Source organism: Symsagittifera roscoffensis, chromosome 3, assembly GCF_963678635.1.
Source record: "Symsagittifera roscoffensis chromosome 3, txSymRosc1.1, whole genome shotgun sequence".
Lineage (NCBI taxonomy): Eukaryota > Metazoa > Xenacoelomorpha > Acoela > Convolutidae > Symsagittifera > Symsagittifera roscoffensis.
Genome location: NC_087064.1, coordinates 1,123,929 through 1,141,253, shown reverse-complemented (window position 1 = coordinate 1,141,253; position 17,325 = coordinate 1,123,929). Strand labels below are relative to the sequence as shown.

Sequence of the window (17,325 nt, the reverse complement as noted above, 5' to 3'; positions counted from 1 at the left end):
TGGAGTGTCTGGTGAGTTTGAGAATGGGGAATATGCGGACCAGTCTGGTTATCCTCAGCATAGACAGAGATTTGGCCTACCTTGGAGTGTCTGGTGAGTTTGAGAATTGGGAATATGGGGACCAGTCTAGTTCTCCTCAACGTAGACATAGGTCTGGCTTAGCTTGGAGTGTCCGGTGGGTTTGAGAATGGGGAATATGCGGACCAGTCTGGTTCTCCTCAACCTAGACAGAGGTCTGGCCTACCTTGGTGTGTCTGGTGTGTTCGAGAATGGGGAATATGCGGACCAGTCTGGCTATCCTCAACATAGACAGAGGTCTGGCCTACCGTGGAGTGTACGGTGAGTTTGAGAATGGGGAATATGCGGACCAGTCTGGTTCTCCTCAACATAGACAGAAGTCTGGCTTACCTTGGAGTGTCCAGTGAGTTTGAGATAGGGGACTATGCGGCCAGTCTGGCTATCCTCAACATAGACAGAGGTCTGGCCTGCATTGGAGTGTTTGGTGTGTTCGAGAATGGGGAATATGTGGACCAGTCTGGTTATCCTCAACATAGACAGAGGTCTGGCTTACTTTGGAGTGTCTGGTGAGATTGAGAATGGGGAATATGCGGACCAGTCTGGTTATCCTCAGCATAGACAGAGATTTGGCCTACCTTGGAGTGTCTGGTGAATTTGAGAATTGGGAATATGCGGACCAGTCTGGTTCTCCTCAACATAGACAGAGGTCTGGCCTACCTTGGAGTGTCTGGTGTGTTCGAGAATGGGGAATATGAGGACCAGTCTGGTTATCCTCAACACAGAGAGAGGTCTGGCCTACCTTGGAGTGTCTGGTGAGTTTGAGAATGGGGAATATGCGGACCAGTCTGGTTATCCTCAGCATAGACAGAGGTCTTGCCTTCACATTGTCCAACTCGTCTGCCAACATGTCACACTCCACGAACAGAGTGATGTAGAAGGGCAACACTGCGAGGAAGTCGAACACGTTCAAAATCCTCCTCATAAACTGTACTTTGCTCGGACACGTGAACAATCTAAGATGCATCAAGAAAAATGTTTTTATTAAAAAATTAGAAAAAAAATCTCTAATTAAAGGCGCAGGAGTTTTTTTTGTAATTTTTCTAAAAAAAACTTCCTTGTTTAAAAAAAAAGTGGAGACCGATAACTTCCAAAACTAATCGTAAATCTTTCAAAACTATCTCTTTTAGTTCAAGACAAGCCCTAATTAGAAAGAAAGTTTCCAATTGCAGAACATTTTTTTTTCGGCACTAATTTTTGGTTTTAAAAAAAGATCGTTTTTTCATACGGGACTTGAAGTGACCTTGTGATGAATTCGATTGAGAACCAAGTCATGGCCAGACTCTCGACTAGGAAGAGAGTGGAGGAGTGCCGGTGTGTCCTGCGCCTCTTCACTGGAATGATCTCCTTCTGGTGTCCCAAAGAGACATTAGAAGAGACCACGGCAGATGAGTCAGAGGAGGGGGAGAGGGAGGAGGAGTTTGCAGACACTGTCACGAAGTAGAACTCACTTTCCACACACAAAACGATGATAGAGAGCACTATCATAGACACTGAGACTCCTGAAAAAGAAAAAAGAAAACATCCTCTCATTTTGTTGACGGAGACCTGCATTGCGAAACAAATCCAAGCATGTATAAACTCACACGTAGAAATAGCTAAACTTGTTTTATTGACCGTTTCAAAATGGCAGAAGGGTCTCATTGATTTTCTGTGCCTTAGCGAAGTACACTCTTTGTCATTAAAACATGGGCGGATTAAAGGGTGGTCGTCCCCTCTCTTAGGGGATTGGATCCCCATTTGATATTATTCTAAGACATCATTTTTGGACTGCTATACAGCTTTGGCACCAATATACACTACATTTGAAGTCGCGCCAAAAAAAAGCATGATTTTTTGGTCAAAACCTTACAAAAAGTGCCTAAAAACGCCTTTTTTGGCTTTTTTCTTTACAGATTTGTTTACGGCGCAAAAAAATGGTCACAATTGAGTCCTTAAAAAGATTTGTGAGAGCTCAAGAGGCTTTTTCCACTCCCCTACCCACATATCATATTTTCTATTTTCTGAGTTGTCTTGTGTGTTATTATGGCTGAATGCGTATGTGACGATGCAATGTATGAAGAACAAATCTGATCACAATTGTTAGCTTGTTCAGCATGCAAAATTCATTAAATTCTGACAACGTAAAATAGACTTTATTAGTACTGAAATTGAAATATGAGGGGAGTGGAAAAGAGCCGCTCAAGAAATCAGTTTGGTTGACCTAAAACAAAATAAAGGTCGACAAAAATTTCGAACCAAATTTTTACTATTCATGATGTGAATAATCTTTCACGTGAATTACTGAAAAATGTGTTAAATTCCATTCATAAGTAATAAATTATTGGTGTTAAAAGATACAAGTTTTGGATGATATAACAATTGATAAGTAAACAAAGATAATTCAAGACATATGAACAAAGAGTCTTGAATATTGGCAACCAATTTTTTTTTCGAAATTGATAATAATTCAACACCCCCCCAAGAAGCAAAAGGGTCCCCATCAGCAGAAAAGTCACAACTAGCAGAAGGGTCCCAACTAGTACAACTAGGCGAAAGGTGCCACCAGCTGATACGTCCCAAGTAGCAGATCCATAACAACAAGCTGAGGGGTCCCCATCAGCGGAAAAGTCCCAACTAGCAGAAGGGTTCCAGCTAGTTCAACTAGTAGAAATGTCCCACCAGCGGATTCGTCCCAACTAGCAGATTCATCAAAAGCCGAAGCTTTCCCGACAGCAGAAACCTCCCAACTAGCAGAAGGGCCCCCACCAGCGGAACGTCCTACATAGCCGAACGGTCCCCATCTGCGGAGACAAATCCAGGCAAGGCCAGATAATAAGTTAAAACTTTTCTTATTAATTCGCAATTCCTTTTCGAACTGTCCAAACCCATAATTGTGCTACAATTGCGAGATGAAAACAAATATATAGTGATATTTCAAAACTTATAGCTTTCATCGTACCTTGCTTTACTAATTGCTAATCCTCGAGGTGCAAAGGTAGATTTTTTCCGGCTAAAAAATCACTGATAGCCGAAACCTAATAGCAAAGTTTCCTTAACCAAAAAAAGTAAAAAAAAAACGTGAAATCAATGTAACATACCATTTCAACAGTTTTCTCGTAACTAGTGAAAAAAAAACATAAGAACGCTTATAGCGTGGGCTTGCCATTAAAAAAAACTTTAATCAGTGAGGTCTAAGATGTATTCTCATCTTATTCAAAAGGTTAACTTGTATTCTCAGCTAAGTTTTGCCGCAAAAAAAAATTCAACGGTACTTGATACTTAATAGTCGAAATACGTGGTACTTCATAGTTTCTTAAAAGCTTGTAATAATCCTATACGAAATACGCACGCTCGTAGTGCCAACAGGACCGTTGATATCTTTTGTCTACAAAAAAAACAATTGATACCTAAACTTACTTTCATCCAATTCATAACTACTCCTATAACGTTATAATACCATTTCTATAACCTTTTCACAACTTCAACGATGGCTCCAAAAATCACACAAGAAGCGCTCATAAACAAATGGAAGTTTCGCTACACTTCTCTAGAGAGCCTTGAACGACAATTTAGCAGCAAAATTGCACAATCAACGGAGTTAGAGGATGTTAAAATAACGGCCAACGAGCTTCTGAAATGCCTGCAAGAATTGGAAGAGTTGGCAGATGATATAGCGTCGAGCCCTCTAGCAGACGTGCAAACCTCCTTAATGATGCTTCTTCCCTAAGAAGGCGCAAAATGTCGCAAATGAAACAAATGCGACGGTACGAAAACACTACGATGGGATACAGATAAATGACACCTCCAGTCACTCTACTCTTCAACTATCTTCACATACGATTCTTGCGAGCAGTAGTATTCCCGTGCGAACTTCCACTACAACTTATAACAACACGTACAACGTTTCTACGGCAGCCATTACTTTTGATACTACCACGACAACGGTACCATCTAACCCGTTTGTGTTTCCCAGCGAGTCCGTTACGACTACACTACTCAAGGAATATACACTACGACAGCGAACTTGAGATCGATTCAACAGTTTCAATGGCCATCACATCGACGAAAGTGTGCCGATTTCTACAATCAACCCGGTTCCTATGAGAACCCAGAGTTCTCTGGAAATGATCAATATCCACTGAATCCATCACTACAACAACCGCAGACTGGTGCTAATGGTCTCAATATGCACTCTACGGATCGACCGTGCTCAAGAATTGTGACTCCAGTCAATCACGATCTACGTTGTACTGATCAGAGCACGAGCAACAACGCTTTTTATTACAGTCTCAAAGGTTTCAAGTCTCCTGATATTAAGCTCCCAAAGTTCGATGATAATCCGTTCGAATGGAATAATTGGTTTGAGCTGTTCCAAACTGCTATGGGAAACAATCCAAAATTAACTGATGTGGGAAAAATAACTTACCTACAGTACATGTGTGTCGATAAAACCAAAAATGTCGTGGAGAGCTACGGCACGAATTCTTCACAGTATATTCAAGCAATAGAGGAGCTTATTCGCCGATGTGGCGACCCTAAATTTGTTGTTGCAGCGTTTACTAGGTAGCTGGAAAACTTTGAGCGACTACATGTTAATGAGCCTCAAACGTTGGTTAGGTTCGCCGCTTTTCTACGTAAGCTGGTGCGCAACTTCGAACTAAACAACTACACGTCCGACTTGAACTCGAGTAACCTTACTCGACTTGCTCGCACTAAACTTCCCCCAGCAGTCTTGTTCAAATGGGAAGAATACTGCGTACATATTGGGAAGGACTTTGCTACACTCAAAGAACTCACGGACTGGCCCAACAACTACTCTAGAGCTTGCGAGACGTTTTACCCAAAGCACCACGCACTCTTATGGGAAACAAAGATCGGAAAAACAACCAACAACAAAAATCTTTCGTAACCATGCGTAACAGCCAGCATACCGAAAAAAGAGTAACTTCAAGAATGAACAAAGTACATCGAACTGGTTATGTCCGCTACAACAAAGGCCACTACATTGGACACTGCCCAGCTTTTGTAAAACTAACTACGCAACAAAAAACTCAATAGGTGAAGGATAAGCAGTTGTGCTTCAACTGCCTGGGTATCCATAGGTGAACTGACTGTAGTTCTGCAAGATGCTGTATCATAGACAACTGCGGGGGGAAACGCCACTCTACCTTACACAGGAATCAGGATAAAAGTGCGCAGCGGCATACTCAGAAATCCAACAAAATCAATTTGGAAAACCAAATGAATGCAAAATCCGGTTTGAAAAACCAACTCCAATTTGAGCCCATCCTTTTGTTCAACAACAACAAAGCGGTTCCTTGCTATGCAATTCTTGACAATTGCAGTAGCTGTTCTTATGTCCTGAAAAGCACAGCTGATATCTTACAGTGTGAGCCCAGTCGAACAGTTGAATTAAGCATTCGTGGTGCTTTCAGTGAGGACACTGTTTCATCAAATCTGGTTCAACTACACATTGGGCCTTTCAACTCTACTTCTGCTACGTTTACCCTACAATCAGTCTACTCGGTGGAAACCCTCAACTTCGTTTTGATAGATTTCGCAAAACGGAACAACGTATGTTCCCGGTTTGACCATCTACGACACATTGCGTTTCCTAATCTCGTCGAAAATTCGGTACACATTCTACTTGGCGTCGATGCCTTCTGGCATATCGCAGAGAGGCAAATTTTGAAGGGACCTTTCGGCAGTCCCTATGGAGTGCGTAACTTGTTGGGTTAGACGATTACCGGCCCGCTTCATCGAAAGTTTTTAGGTGAGCAGTGCAACTACCATCTAACCATTTTCATAGATATAAAGCAACACGAGGATGCTTCCTAAAATAAAATTGTTAAAAAATTTTGGAAAGTCGAAGAATCTAGAGCAACTTCTATTGTAATTAAAGGTTTTTTTTCAAGCAAACAAACTAAGCAACTATAGTTTATGAAACAAAGCAGTCAACATGACGGAACCCGCTACCGAATGAATTTGCTTTGGAAGAACAACATAACGATGCCAAACAACTACGCTGTTGCTAAAGCCCATCCTGAATCTCTACAACGACGACTACAAAAAGACAAACCAACAATGCAACTCTATGATCAGTCTTTATTAACTGATATTGATAAAGGTTACGTGATATGGTACTGCCACGAATATGGTACTTACCGCACAATCCGGTTATAAATCCCCAGAAAGCTCGACGTGTAACAAATGCCGCATCAAAATTCAGAGGCATTTGTCTCAATTCCTGTTTAGAGACGGGACCGGATCTACTGAATAATATGTTTGTCTTGTTAATGATGTTTAGAAAAAACCAGTAGCTGTTTCTGGTGATATAGAAGGCATGTTTATGCAATAGGCATAAAAGAAGACAATCGAAATGTACTACGATTCTTGTGGCCAACTAATCAAGGAGTTAAGCAGTATCAGTATACGCGTCTAGTCTTCTGAGCTAAATGCTCGCCCGCAATAGCCATCTTTAAACTAGATCAAAAAGCCGTCGACTTCTGCAACAAAGAACACAACATACAGCAACCAATTTATAACAGATTTTACATGGATGACTTCGCTCATTCCTATGACAATAAACTGGAAGCCAAAGAATCAACTAAAGCTTTAAAGATGGCACTCCAAAAGGGAGAATTCAATTTAACCAAGTTCATATCGAATACTACGGAAGCGCTTGAATTCCTCAACGAACCCAAAACTGAAAACAAGAGTCGTGCTCATCGGGTTTTGGGAGTGAAGTGGGACACTATGAATGACACGCGCATCGTTCAGCCCGTACTGAAAAGCAATTTAACGGATAAATAAATGTCTCTACGTAAAATTCTGTCTACTGTAGCCAGATTCTTTGATCCACTGGGATTGATAGCACCATTTGTCATTACACTCAAAATACTGCTTCAAAAGCTTTGGCGATCTGGTATAAGTTGGGATCAAGAAATTCCTCAAGAATATATCCCAAAAATCGAAAAATGGACGCGACAGTGTGGACAAGACAATATTGCGAAATTACCGAGGTTTATAGGCCAAATCGACAGACATAGCGATATACAATTACATGTTTCCACCGATGCTTCTCAGTGCGCCATGGCAGCTTGCATATACATCCGCATTTCGAACCAAGACCATAAACAATCATCATTTATGATTGGAGAAACCAAGGTCGCACCACTTAACCAAAAGGCATACTCAAGCTGGAATTGCAAGCTGCAGTAATTGGTGCTCGTCTTTGCAAATTTACAACCGAAGAGTCTCGGCTAAATTTCAACGCCATTAATTTCTGGACGGGTAGTACGACGGTACTTGCATGGATTAACAGTCCCAAAAAGCAGAAATCTTACTGTGCGAACAGAAATAACGAAATTCTGTCTATTTCTGAAGCCCAACAGTGGCATCATATACCCGGTAAATGGAACCCGGACAATCACGCAATAAGAGGTAGCCCGCTTCAGGACGTGGAACAACTTTTGTTGCAACCAACAGAATTTCTACTCTTCTTAGAATCTGATTGGCTTCAACCAAAACTACAGGACGACGCAGTTACTCAACCAGTTTTCACAACAACAGATAAGGAGAGAACTACTACACTAAAAGTCGACAGTGCGATTCTACATACCAACGCTATGGTGAAACAAGAAAACATTTCTATTAGCGCAAAAAGGGAACCAATCATTGATGTTTCGAGATATTTCAATTGGTTACGTCTACTACGCGCAACTGCACGTGTTTTACAGCTCAAGGACATTCTTCAGCAAAAACGAAAACGCAATTCAAGAATAGCTGACCGGGAGATGTCTAAAATTTTCTCTACGAGCAATCACAACACGCTACTTTCCCTGATACTGTTGAACGCTTAACTACTAACAAAGCATTGGACAAGAAAGATGCTTTACTGCCATACTCACCATTTATGGATGGTAATCTTCTTCGTGCACGAGGACAACTGAGACATTCACCAATGCCAGATGCAACTAAGTACCGTATCAATCTGCATGAAAAAAAAACTTCAATTTAACTTATGATCAAAAACGCACATCATAAATGCATGCACCTCGGCACCGAAATTGTACGACACTACTTGCAACAAAACTTCATAATTTTGGGTCTCTGGAAAGCCTTAAGACACATTCGACACCACTGTTTCTTCTGCCGCCGCTTTTATGGAAAAAATTTAAACCTTTTCATGGCTGATCTACCTGCGCAGCGCTTCGAAGATCCTGAAACTAATGCATATCACTTCAAGAACGTTGTACTTGACTACATTGGTCCATCTACATTGCTGAAAAAGATACCACTGAAAATTTTTTCTATTTGTCTCTTTACGTGTTTAACAACTCGTGCAATCCACCTGGAAACTACCGACAATCTGACAACTGAAAACTGCTTGCAGCAATTCGCAGATTCATGGCACGACTTGGTTCTCCCAAACTAATTCTTTCGGATAACGCAGCCTACTTTGTCGCCGCACGTACACAAATCATGAAACAACCCATAAATATCAACAAAGACGAAATTGCAACCAAGCTTCAGCTGCACTCAATTGACTGGCGCCTTAACCCACCACCTGCTCCTCATTTTTTTGAGATGTGGGAACGTCTCGTTTCAATCATCAAACGAGTCTTTCTGTTAAAATTGGGATTGGATAGACTATCCAAGGATCTTCTTTCAATTATTAAAGTAGAATGCGAAGGCGTCATCAACTCAAGGCCACTGACCCATGTAAGTTAATACATTACCACTCACACCCAACCACTTCCTACTTGGGAGACCATTAATTTACGCTCCCGCAGCTTCATTCTACGACCAAACAAATACCAACAAATTATGCAACAAATCCTGCAAGCTAACCAAGGACCGACTAAACAGCTTCTGGAAGCGACTACTGAAAGAATACGCTCCAACCCTGATCAAACGAACCAAGTGGAACCAAAAAGAGGAAGCCATAGAAAAACACGACCTCGTAGGAATCCTCGAAGACTTTACTCCACGAGACATATGGCCCTTGGGTAAGTTTGTTGAAACGTTTACCGGACTTGTTGGCATTGCATGCTCATGCGTTATCCAAACAGCGTTAGAAACACTTATTAAGACCGCGGCGAAACTAGTTTTAGTAGAACCAAAACCGAATTTTTAGACCGCACTAGCAACTTTATTACGAAGCCCTAACCCCTCTGGTCTCCGTAGCTAATGCCCTCCCCGAGGATATTCATGATGTGAATAATTTTTCACGTGAATTACTGAAAAATGCGGTAAATTCCATTCATAATTAATAATTTATTGGTGTGAAAAGATACAATTTTTGAATGATATAACAATTGACAAGTAAAGAAAAATAGTTCAAGACATATGAAGAAAGAGTCTTGAATTTTTACAAAGTTATTTACGATCACATTTGGAAAAAGATGCGGTTTTTAAAAGTGACTCGTCGTTTTGTAAAAAAGAACAATGATCGCAAGTTTTATTATTTAACTAGCATAGGCGGCCAATCAATCCGTCTACTACTAGGGGCAATCTCTTTCATCAAAGTTTTGTTCACTTAGGGCGAATATATACTTTTTAAGATCAACTAGCCTCAACACATTTATGAATGACTTAAAGCCAGACTAAGTTTGCCCTGATACGATAAGTTTTGTTGTTATGACTTTTGAAGAAAATGACGAAAAATCTGTGGTCTTTTTTTCAATCAAACCAATTTAGTTTTGTTATTTGACCAGTTTTTACAAATGAAGGAATATTTGTGCTCGATGTGGTTTTTTTTCTCCAGAACAACTTCGACGTTTTAACTAGCCTTGTTTGATGGGTTTTTTTTTATATTTGAGTTGAAGTTAAAGAAAATGTTTTACTTGTAATCATTTGTTGTAAAGTAGTGTTGGTTTAAGTATTGCCAATTTGGCCAATTTTGGATAAATAATGGTCGACGTATTTCGTGCTGTTAACGCGTAAGCGGAGTTTTAGTCTGTCTTATACATCGTTCCAAATTGAATTGAGTCATACTATTTGTTCTTTTATTACTTTGCTATATGCGAAACATACAATTTTGTACTTTGGCGGAATGAATTCTGAAAAAAAAACATCAAAATCAATTGATTTTTTGGTTGTTCTTCTGGTTGTTCCAACTGATTTGTGACGGGTTGAAAATATATAACTTAGCACTCGACATTGCGTGCGGGAAAAAATTGGCCAGAAAAGACAATAATTTAACTTTTAATTGAAAATTTCTTCTTTAGAAATTTTTCTGAAATTACTTTAGAAACAATCAAAGGCAGTCGGAATTTGCCTTATTACAAGCAGTGGTTTTTCTACACTTAATTTCAATTTTCAACTAACTTTTTTGACAGAAATTTGTTTTTTTTTTCAATGTGAAAAACGTTGATCTCTTGAGCTTAAAAAGATATCTTTCAATTGTGGCAATTTTTTGTGACCTTATGCAGGAGCGGATCTAAGATTTTCTCGAAGGGGATTTTCAAAATTTTTTGAATTTTGCTCGACTTTTTTAGGTCAACCTGAAAGATATTCCAAGCTCTTCTAAAACACTATGAAGTAAAGACGCTCGTTTGATGCCAGTTTTCCTGCGCCACAGGCACTTTTTGAAAAATCAGGCCAAAAAAGCCGTTTTTGCAGTTCTTACAAAAAAATGCATTTTTTTGGCGCGCGCTTTCCTTCAAAATTAGAATATATTAGCGCCAAAGATGCCCTTAGAAAACTTTTGGGGTGGGTCGGCTGGAAATAGATGTGATAATAAAATGCCAAAGGTGGACTTTTTGGTCGGAGAGGGGCCGAACCCCTGAAAGGAAGGAAGTCGTCCCCCCTTAATCCGCCCGAACCTCATGCGAGTTCAAAAATTGCGGTTTTAACCAATTTGTTATAAAAATTCTAATTACTGCGTTGCGTAGATGGCAGCATTATACAGCAGAAAAATCAGTCCGAATTGTAGTGAAGATTTCCGAAATAAATTGAAACCCTTCCGAAGCTAAATGACGCAATTTTCCGTTGATGGAAGCAAAACTATCCATTTTGTACCTAACACAGCGTCTGGCTTGTGAGGCGAGAATTTTTTGCTAAAAATTTATCAAAAAGGTTAAAGGACAGTTTTGTCTCATAAGCAATCATGTTTTATTTTCGTTCTTAGAATTCTCAGAATTTTCAATTTCCATCACAATTCAATATTGTCTTATAAAGAACTTTCGTTTGAACCTTCCAGTTTGAGTTAGCACACCAAACATGTGAGTTTTTACGTGCAAATACCTGCTACAATTCTGGAGGCAACGGAAGATTCGGGCTTGTCGAAAATCTGCCAGATTCTGCTTTTGAAGCTAATCTGCTCGACGGCTCTTCTGTTACTAGGCGCGACACTCGCTTGGTTAGGACCCGAGCAGTCGTTTTCGTCATTCGTTCGGCTCTTTTTCAGATGTCGGCAATATGTGTCAATGTACTTATCGATGACGTCATCGCCCATTTCGTAGAAAGTGAGCTCTTCTAGGAATTCCTCAGCTGACATGTTTTGAGGCTTGAGCAATTTGCCCCCACTTTGGTAGAAAAAGAAGATGCAGTCGAACGCTTCTCGGTTCCGGTCGAAGAATAGTTCGTTTCTGATTGGATCAAAGAAAGGCTCGTTTCTGTAGCAGTTTCCCAATAGGGTTCTGGGATATCGACTACAGTGATTAAAGAAAACTATATAATTATAGAGGTTCGATAAAAAAGGCTTATAAAATAATAAGAGAAAATTTTAGATTGCAGGTATTGTCATGAGCAGCAGCGGTTTGTGGGGCGTTGGTTGAATAATGTCTTCGGGTAATTTTTTGGTTTATTCAATTTAAAAAGTGTATATATTTGAAAATTTGACCCTTGTTAATAATTTGCCGCATCCAATTTGAACTGAAGCGCTGCTCAATTCAAGTTAATTTTCGAAAGTTGGGGCTTCAATCCAGATCTTGATTCTGGTGAAGTATGATGAAATATGCACCATGCTTTTTGCATTAAATTAAATAAATTTGAAAATATAGGGGATTTTTATAATTTGAGACTGAACTATTTTATTAATATGTTGTTAATTATACCGAATATTAGTCATGCTTGTTTCAAAAATCTGTCCGCAGATGTTGATTCGGATCCGGTCTTGGATTCTGTCCAGATCAAGGAGCTGCGAGGAGAATCTCTGGCACGATTCCGCAGACTGATCGCGCAGGAGAGGCGAGAACTCTAACGTAGCATCGGCCGCTGTTATGCCACCCCCACGACCTGAAAAGTGCTCAATCCGTTTGAAAGCTATCACTGACGCAATATTTTTCGGATCTTTTAAATATAACCAACTATTGCAAAAAAAGAATCATTCATAAGTGGATCAAAATTTGCATATGCTTAATCATTGATTTTGAATTAGTGTTTTAGATGGGTGTACATTCATTACTAGGTACCAAAGGAAACAATTAACAATATTAAGATCCCACTTTTCTATTGGACTACTACATAAAATTTTATCAGTTTTAATAATCTTCGGACCTAAAATCCAGTGTTTTTAGTAACGATAGTTTTCTCGATGAACGCTTGTTAATGATCATTTTTTCGCAGTTGAATACATTTTTTCTAGTTTTTACTAGGCTTCTTTTTTTTTAGAAAAAAAACAAATTTGGTTTCGGCGATTTTGCAACAAATCAATGGCACGAAAAACGACCACAAACAGCAATTAATGTTTCAAAGGACGCGAGGTTCCTAAGATAAGCCTGGTGGATACAGAATGTTTCTTTCCTTTGCCATAAACGCGGTATCAGTTCCGGGCTTTTTTGGATTTATCTTTAGTTCTTTGATTTTATCTTGGATTTATCTTTCCTTTTCTAGAAAGTTCTTGCTAAATTTCATAATTCTTGCAACAATTTTGCAGGGTTCTGCATTCTTCTCGCTCCCACCAAGATTATAAAATATTTTACAATTAACAGAAGTTTTTTAGTCTATTCCGTTTTTGTGTATTCCATATCTGGTTCCAGAGCTTTCCAATAGAACCAATTTTTAATTTTTTTTGTATAATGATTAGTTTTGGCGGAACAAGCCTGAAACCTGCGGCGCCAACAGTTACGGGCTAGAAAATACTAAATTGCGAATATAAAAAAGCTCGGCTGATTTTCCAAAAAAGCCTCTTCAAAAGTTTTCTTCGCACACCACTGCTAAAGATACAAGCACAAATTGCGTGTATGCTAAATAAAATATGTTTTGTTCCAAGTGTCTAAGAAAGTCAGGAAAAAGCTCGGGTGTTTTTTCATTTAGACCAATTTTCAAAAAAATTTTCTCTCGAGGGATCTATCCCTGGATCTTCAAGTGCCACGCCGTGTTCACACACCACTATATTATTCTACAACGAGTCTAGTTAAACTGCTCGTTTTATAAATGATGCTGAAAGTGTAACGCGCGTTATTTATTCATGGGGAAAACAGAGGCAACAAAAATTGTTACGAATTGAACTGAGGCAAGCTAATTGGTTTATTAATTTCAGAGAGGATATTATTAGCATAAAAATCTGAATTTGTCCATACCCACTAGTTGGTCGTCAACCAAAACTACTCGAGACCAGTTAATGGTAGGTAGTCGGAACATTCAGGGCTTTGCGTTACAGCAGTCTTGTCTGCGTTGCATTGGTGGTCGTGCAAAAATATACGCCTTATATACAAAATTCCAAAAATTGGCCGAGATTCAGGCTGAATTTCAGTCTCAAATTTTTAAAACATGTTTTATTTTGCCAGTCATGGGCTTTTGAAATATGAAAATTGCAACCAATAAAATGAAATCTGGGCTGAGCAATTAATAAAATAAATGCAAAAACTCTCAGATGTAGAGTTATGTTTGTTGAGAGTGACTTTTCGGCATTTATAAAATTTTTGAACATTACTTTCTTGTGTTTCTCTAATTTTGTGTTTCAAGAAATCTTAGTTTTTTGCGTCTTTTCTCAACTTTAAGACTCTAGAATTCTAAAAAAAATACATGTGTGTTCTGAAATCATTCTAAATCAAGCAAACTATAATTAAATTCCGAAAGCAACTAATTATGCTACAGCTCACGAAAATTTTTACTGAATGATTGCAGAACACAAATGCAAAAAAATTGCTGAATTATCATTTGATTCTTTTCTCATTCAGTGTTTTTAAAATTCTCAAGTTTTGTTTCAATATTTGCAAACTTTATGAAAAACTTTCGCAAGTATGTTCACTTCTTAGTCTTCAGAACTTGGTACGCTCTTTTTTGTATGCTACTTCGACATTGCATGTTCTACGCTGTCAAAAATTTCTACATGACTAAAAGAAAGCAAAATGTTTGATTATGCGTTTCTAATAGTCATCGAGACTGCTAGTATCAGGGCACAGTCCTGAATGCTCCGACTTCCCTTTTGCTACATTTAGACTGATAATATGAATCGTAATTGAAATTATTAAGACTAAATAGCTCGCCAGAGATTGCTCCCTAATCGAGCTGCAAATGGTCTAAGTAAAAAAGCCAACCCAAACATGTTTTTCCTCACTTTCTTCGAAAACAATTAGAACAAGACTACTCGTATCAGGGCGAAGCCCTGAATGTTCCGACTGCATTTTGAGGTTTTATGGAGCAGTAATAACATTAAAAAATTAAATGTAAGAAAAAATAAAATGAAAATTTTTTTTAACATTTGAATTTTTCTTTTGTGAAAATCATCCCCCCCACGCCATACAAAGTATAAAAGGAAAGATTTCGCTCCGTATAACAAATCAATTATGGCAAATAAGCTTCTTGCAACCAATTTGGAACGATTTTAAGACGGATTAAATCTCCGCTTACGCGTTAATAGCGCGAAATATATCGCGCGTTAATTGTCTCAAATTGGCCAAAATGGCAATCTTTAAACCCCCATTACTTTACGAAAAAAGATCACAGGTGAAATATCTTTTCAAATTCAAGCTCAGGACAACAATAGCTTTCGAATGATATTTAAAAAATTCTGTCAAAAACGGCTAGTTGAAAAGTCGAAATTTGTCTGAAGAAAAAAAAACCCACCCCGAGCACAAATATTCCGTCACTTTCGTATCGAAAGTCGGAACAACAAGAAGGTGCTTGCACAGATTGCCATATATGATTGCCCCAATTACGATAACCTTTGAATATCGTAATTCCGAGTACACAAGAAAAGTTATCTTTGAACATATGTAACAAATATACTTTTATTTTCATTCGGATGATGCAACCTAATGTCTCTTTAATGAAATCTTGCAGATTTGGTATTCTCACCCAGGTCGAGGTGTTGGACTTTTTTATGACCGATTCGAACGCTTTGACTGTGCTCAACTCAAACTAGCCTTGTTTCGACCGACTCGACGAAAGAAAAAATGTGTTCGACTTGTCCGACCCGAGCGCACACTGTTGTAAGCAAAAAACCCGATAAAAGTCAGAACTCCAAACTTGTTTCAGCTATTTTAGAGAGTGTTCGAGCAGGTTTCGATACAGTTTTCGATCATGTTTCGATTTGTGCTCAATTATGTTTCAAATTTGTGATCGACTAAAGTTTTCGCTTGGCCATCAAGATCAATGCTCGTTACTCGATATAGGCAAGCTTGCCCAATCAAGCGAAGGAAGCAGGAAAACGCAAGTAGTTTTCAATCAGAGGCACCGCGACTACTCTCCGTAGCAGCTGAACAGCTCACAGATTTGTATTTCTACTGTTTCAAACAACTGTTTTAACTTTTAACATAGAGATGAAAAAGAACAAGACTGCTCGTATCAGGGCGAAGCCCTGAATGTTCCGACTGCCTTTTAAAGTTTATGGAGCAGCAGTAAAAGCATAAAAAAATTAAATGAAATAAAATAAAATGAAAATTTTTTCTAAAATTTGAAATTTTTTGTGAAAATCATCCCCCCACACGCCATATAAAGTACAAAAACATAGATTTAGCTCCTTGTAACAAATCAATTACGGCAAATAAGCTTCTTTCAACCAATTTGGAACGATTTATAAGACGGATTAAATCTCCGCTTACGCGTTAATCGCGCGAAATATATCGCGCGTTAATTGTCCCAAATTGGTCAAAATGGCCAAAAAGGCAATCTTTAAACCCTCATAACTCTACGAAAAATGATCACAGGTGAAATATTGATTCAAATTGAAGCTCAGGACAACAATACTTTTCGAATGATATAAAAAAAATTCCGTCAAAAATGGCTAGTTAAAAAGTCGAAATTTGTCTGAAGAAAAAAAAACCCTGCCCGAACACAAATATTCCGTTACTTTCGTATCGAAAGTCGGAACAATAAAAAACTCACAGTTTTTATTAGCGCGAGCTCCGGTCGAAATAACATGAAACATAATTCTAACTGCAAATTGGAATAATTTAACCATTCAGTTGCTCATTTCGGATTCTGTTATGCTTTGGCCTCCAATGCGATTAAAATTGGTACATCCTGTCGCTACAAATCCACCGTCACAGTGATAGGTCAACTCGAATGCCAGACAGAGCAGCTATAAACATTTTTGGTCCCTATTTCCAATTGCAACCTTATTTAAATTCAATCGAAAGCTAATCAACTATTGTGAATATAAAAAGAAGCCGAGCTATATGTGCTCCAAAGTCAACACTCAAAATGTGGACATCAAACGCAAAATAAAGTGAACAGGTATCGAATTATAGCAGGGGAAAAGGAGAATAAACTGGTTTTTATTATGCTTTCAACAGCTTAGATGATCGAATATGGGAGACGGTGGGAAAAAGTGCAAAAGTATCTTCTAATCTGGGTCAGTTCCAAATTGAGTCTCAGGTGTGAGGTACAAAAACAAATGAGGCAATTGTGAACTGACATGTCTGACATGTTCAAAGAGCATAGCAACTGATGAAAGAAACATAGAGCTCAGTGTCTATTCAGAAGTTAATGCAGCAGGCCAAATGTCTCTTTTTTTCGAACCATTAGTATTTTTAGAGAAAGAACATGAACGCAAAAATGACAACCAAAAACAATTTTTTTTTCCGTTATTTTTAACTTTGTTCAATTTGATGTAATACGAAAATGTTGAGCAAAATTTGACATTAAAGGGTCACAGTCAGGAGCCAGCAGATATTTCATGGAATCTCTTTAACTCTCCCCCTTCGCAAAAAAGGGGGTTCGTTACTAGGTACCCGGGTTGACCTCCATACACCGAAAATGCTTATCATACAATTCCATACATCAAGTGTGTGGAAAAATGCTTGTCATACAATTTTCATACAATTTCTAAAAATGGTTGAAAAAAGATATAAACTTATTTCTGTGGCTGTTTGA

The 17,325-nt window shown here is 38.6% G+C and overlaps 1 protein-coding gene across 1 annotated transcript; it reads right to left on the bottom strand.

Moving 5' to 3' along the window:
* Window positions 1-709: 709 nt before the first annotated feature.
* On the bottom strand, window positions 710-16,662 carry LOC134842993 (shaker-related potassium channel tsha2-like). Its single transcript, XM_063859571.1, has 5 exons — window positions 16,336-16,662; window positions 12,120-12,300; window positions 11,308-11,714; window positions 1,319-1,577; window positions 710-1,031 (listed from the first exon to the last, which is right to left on the bottom strand). The coding sequence occupies exons 1-5, from the start codon at window positions 16,409-16,411 to the stop codon at window positions 710-712; spliced, it is 1,245 nt and encodes a 414-aa protein (XP_063715641.1). The 5' UTR covers window positions 16,412-16,662.
* Between the last annotated feature and the right edge of the window lie 663 nt (window positions 16,663-17,325).

Coding starts and splice junctions, on each gene's coding strand:
- LOC134842993 (XM_063859571.1), bottom strand. CDS start 16,411: ATGGTTAAATTATTCCAATTTGCAGTTAGAATTATGTTTCATGTTATT. Junction 12,301..16,335: donor AGCTCGCGCTAATAAAAACT/GTGAGTTTTTTA, acceptor AGCACTTTTCAG/GTCGTGGGGGTGGCATAACA. Junction 11,715..12,119: donor ACAAGCATGACTAATATTCG/GTATAATTAACA, acceptor TAATCACTGTAG/TCGATATCCCAGAACCCTAT.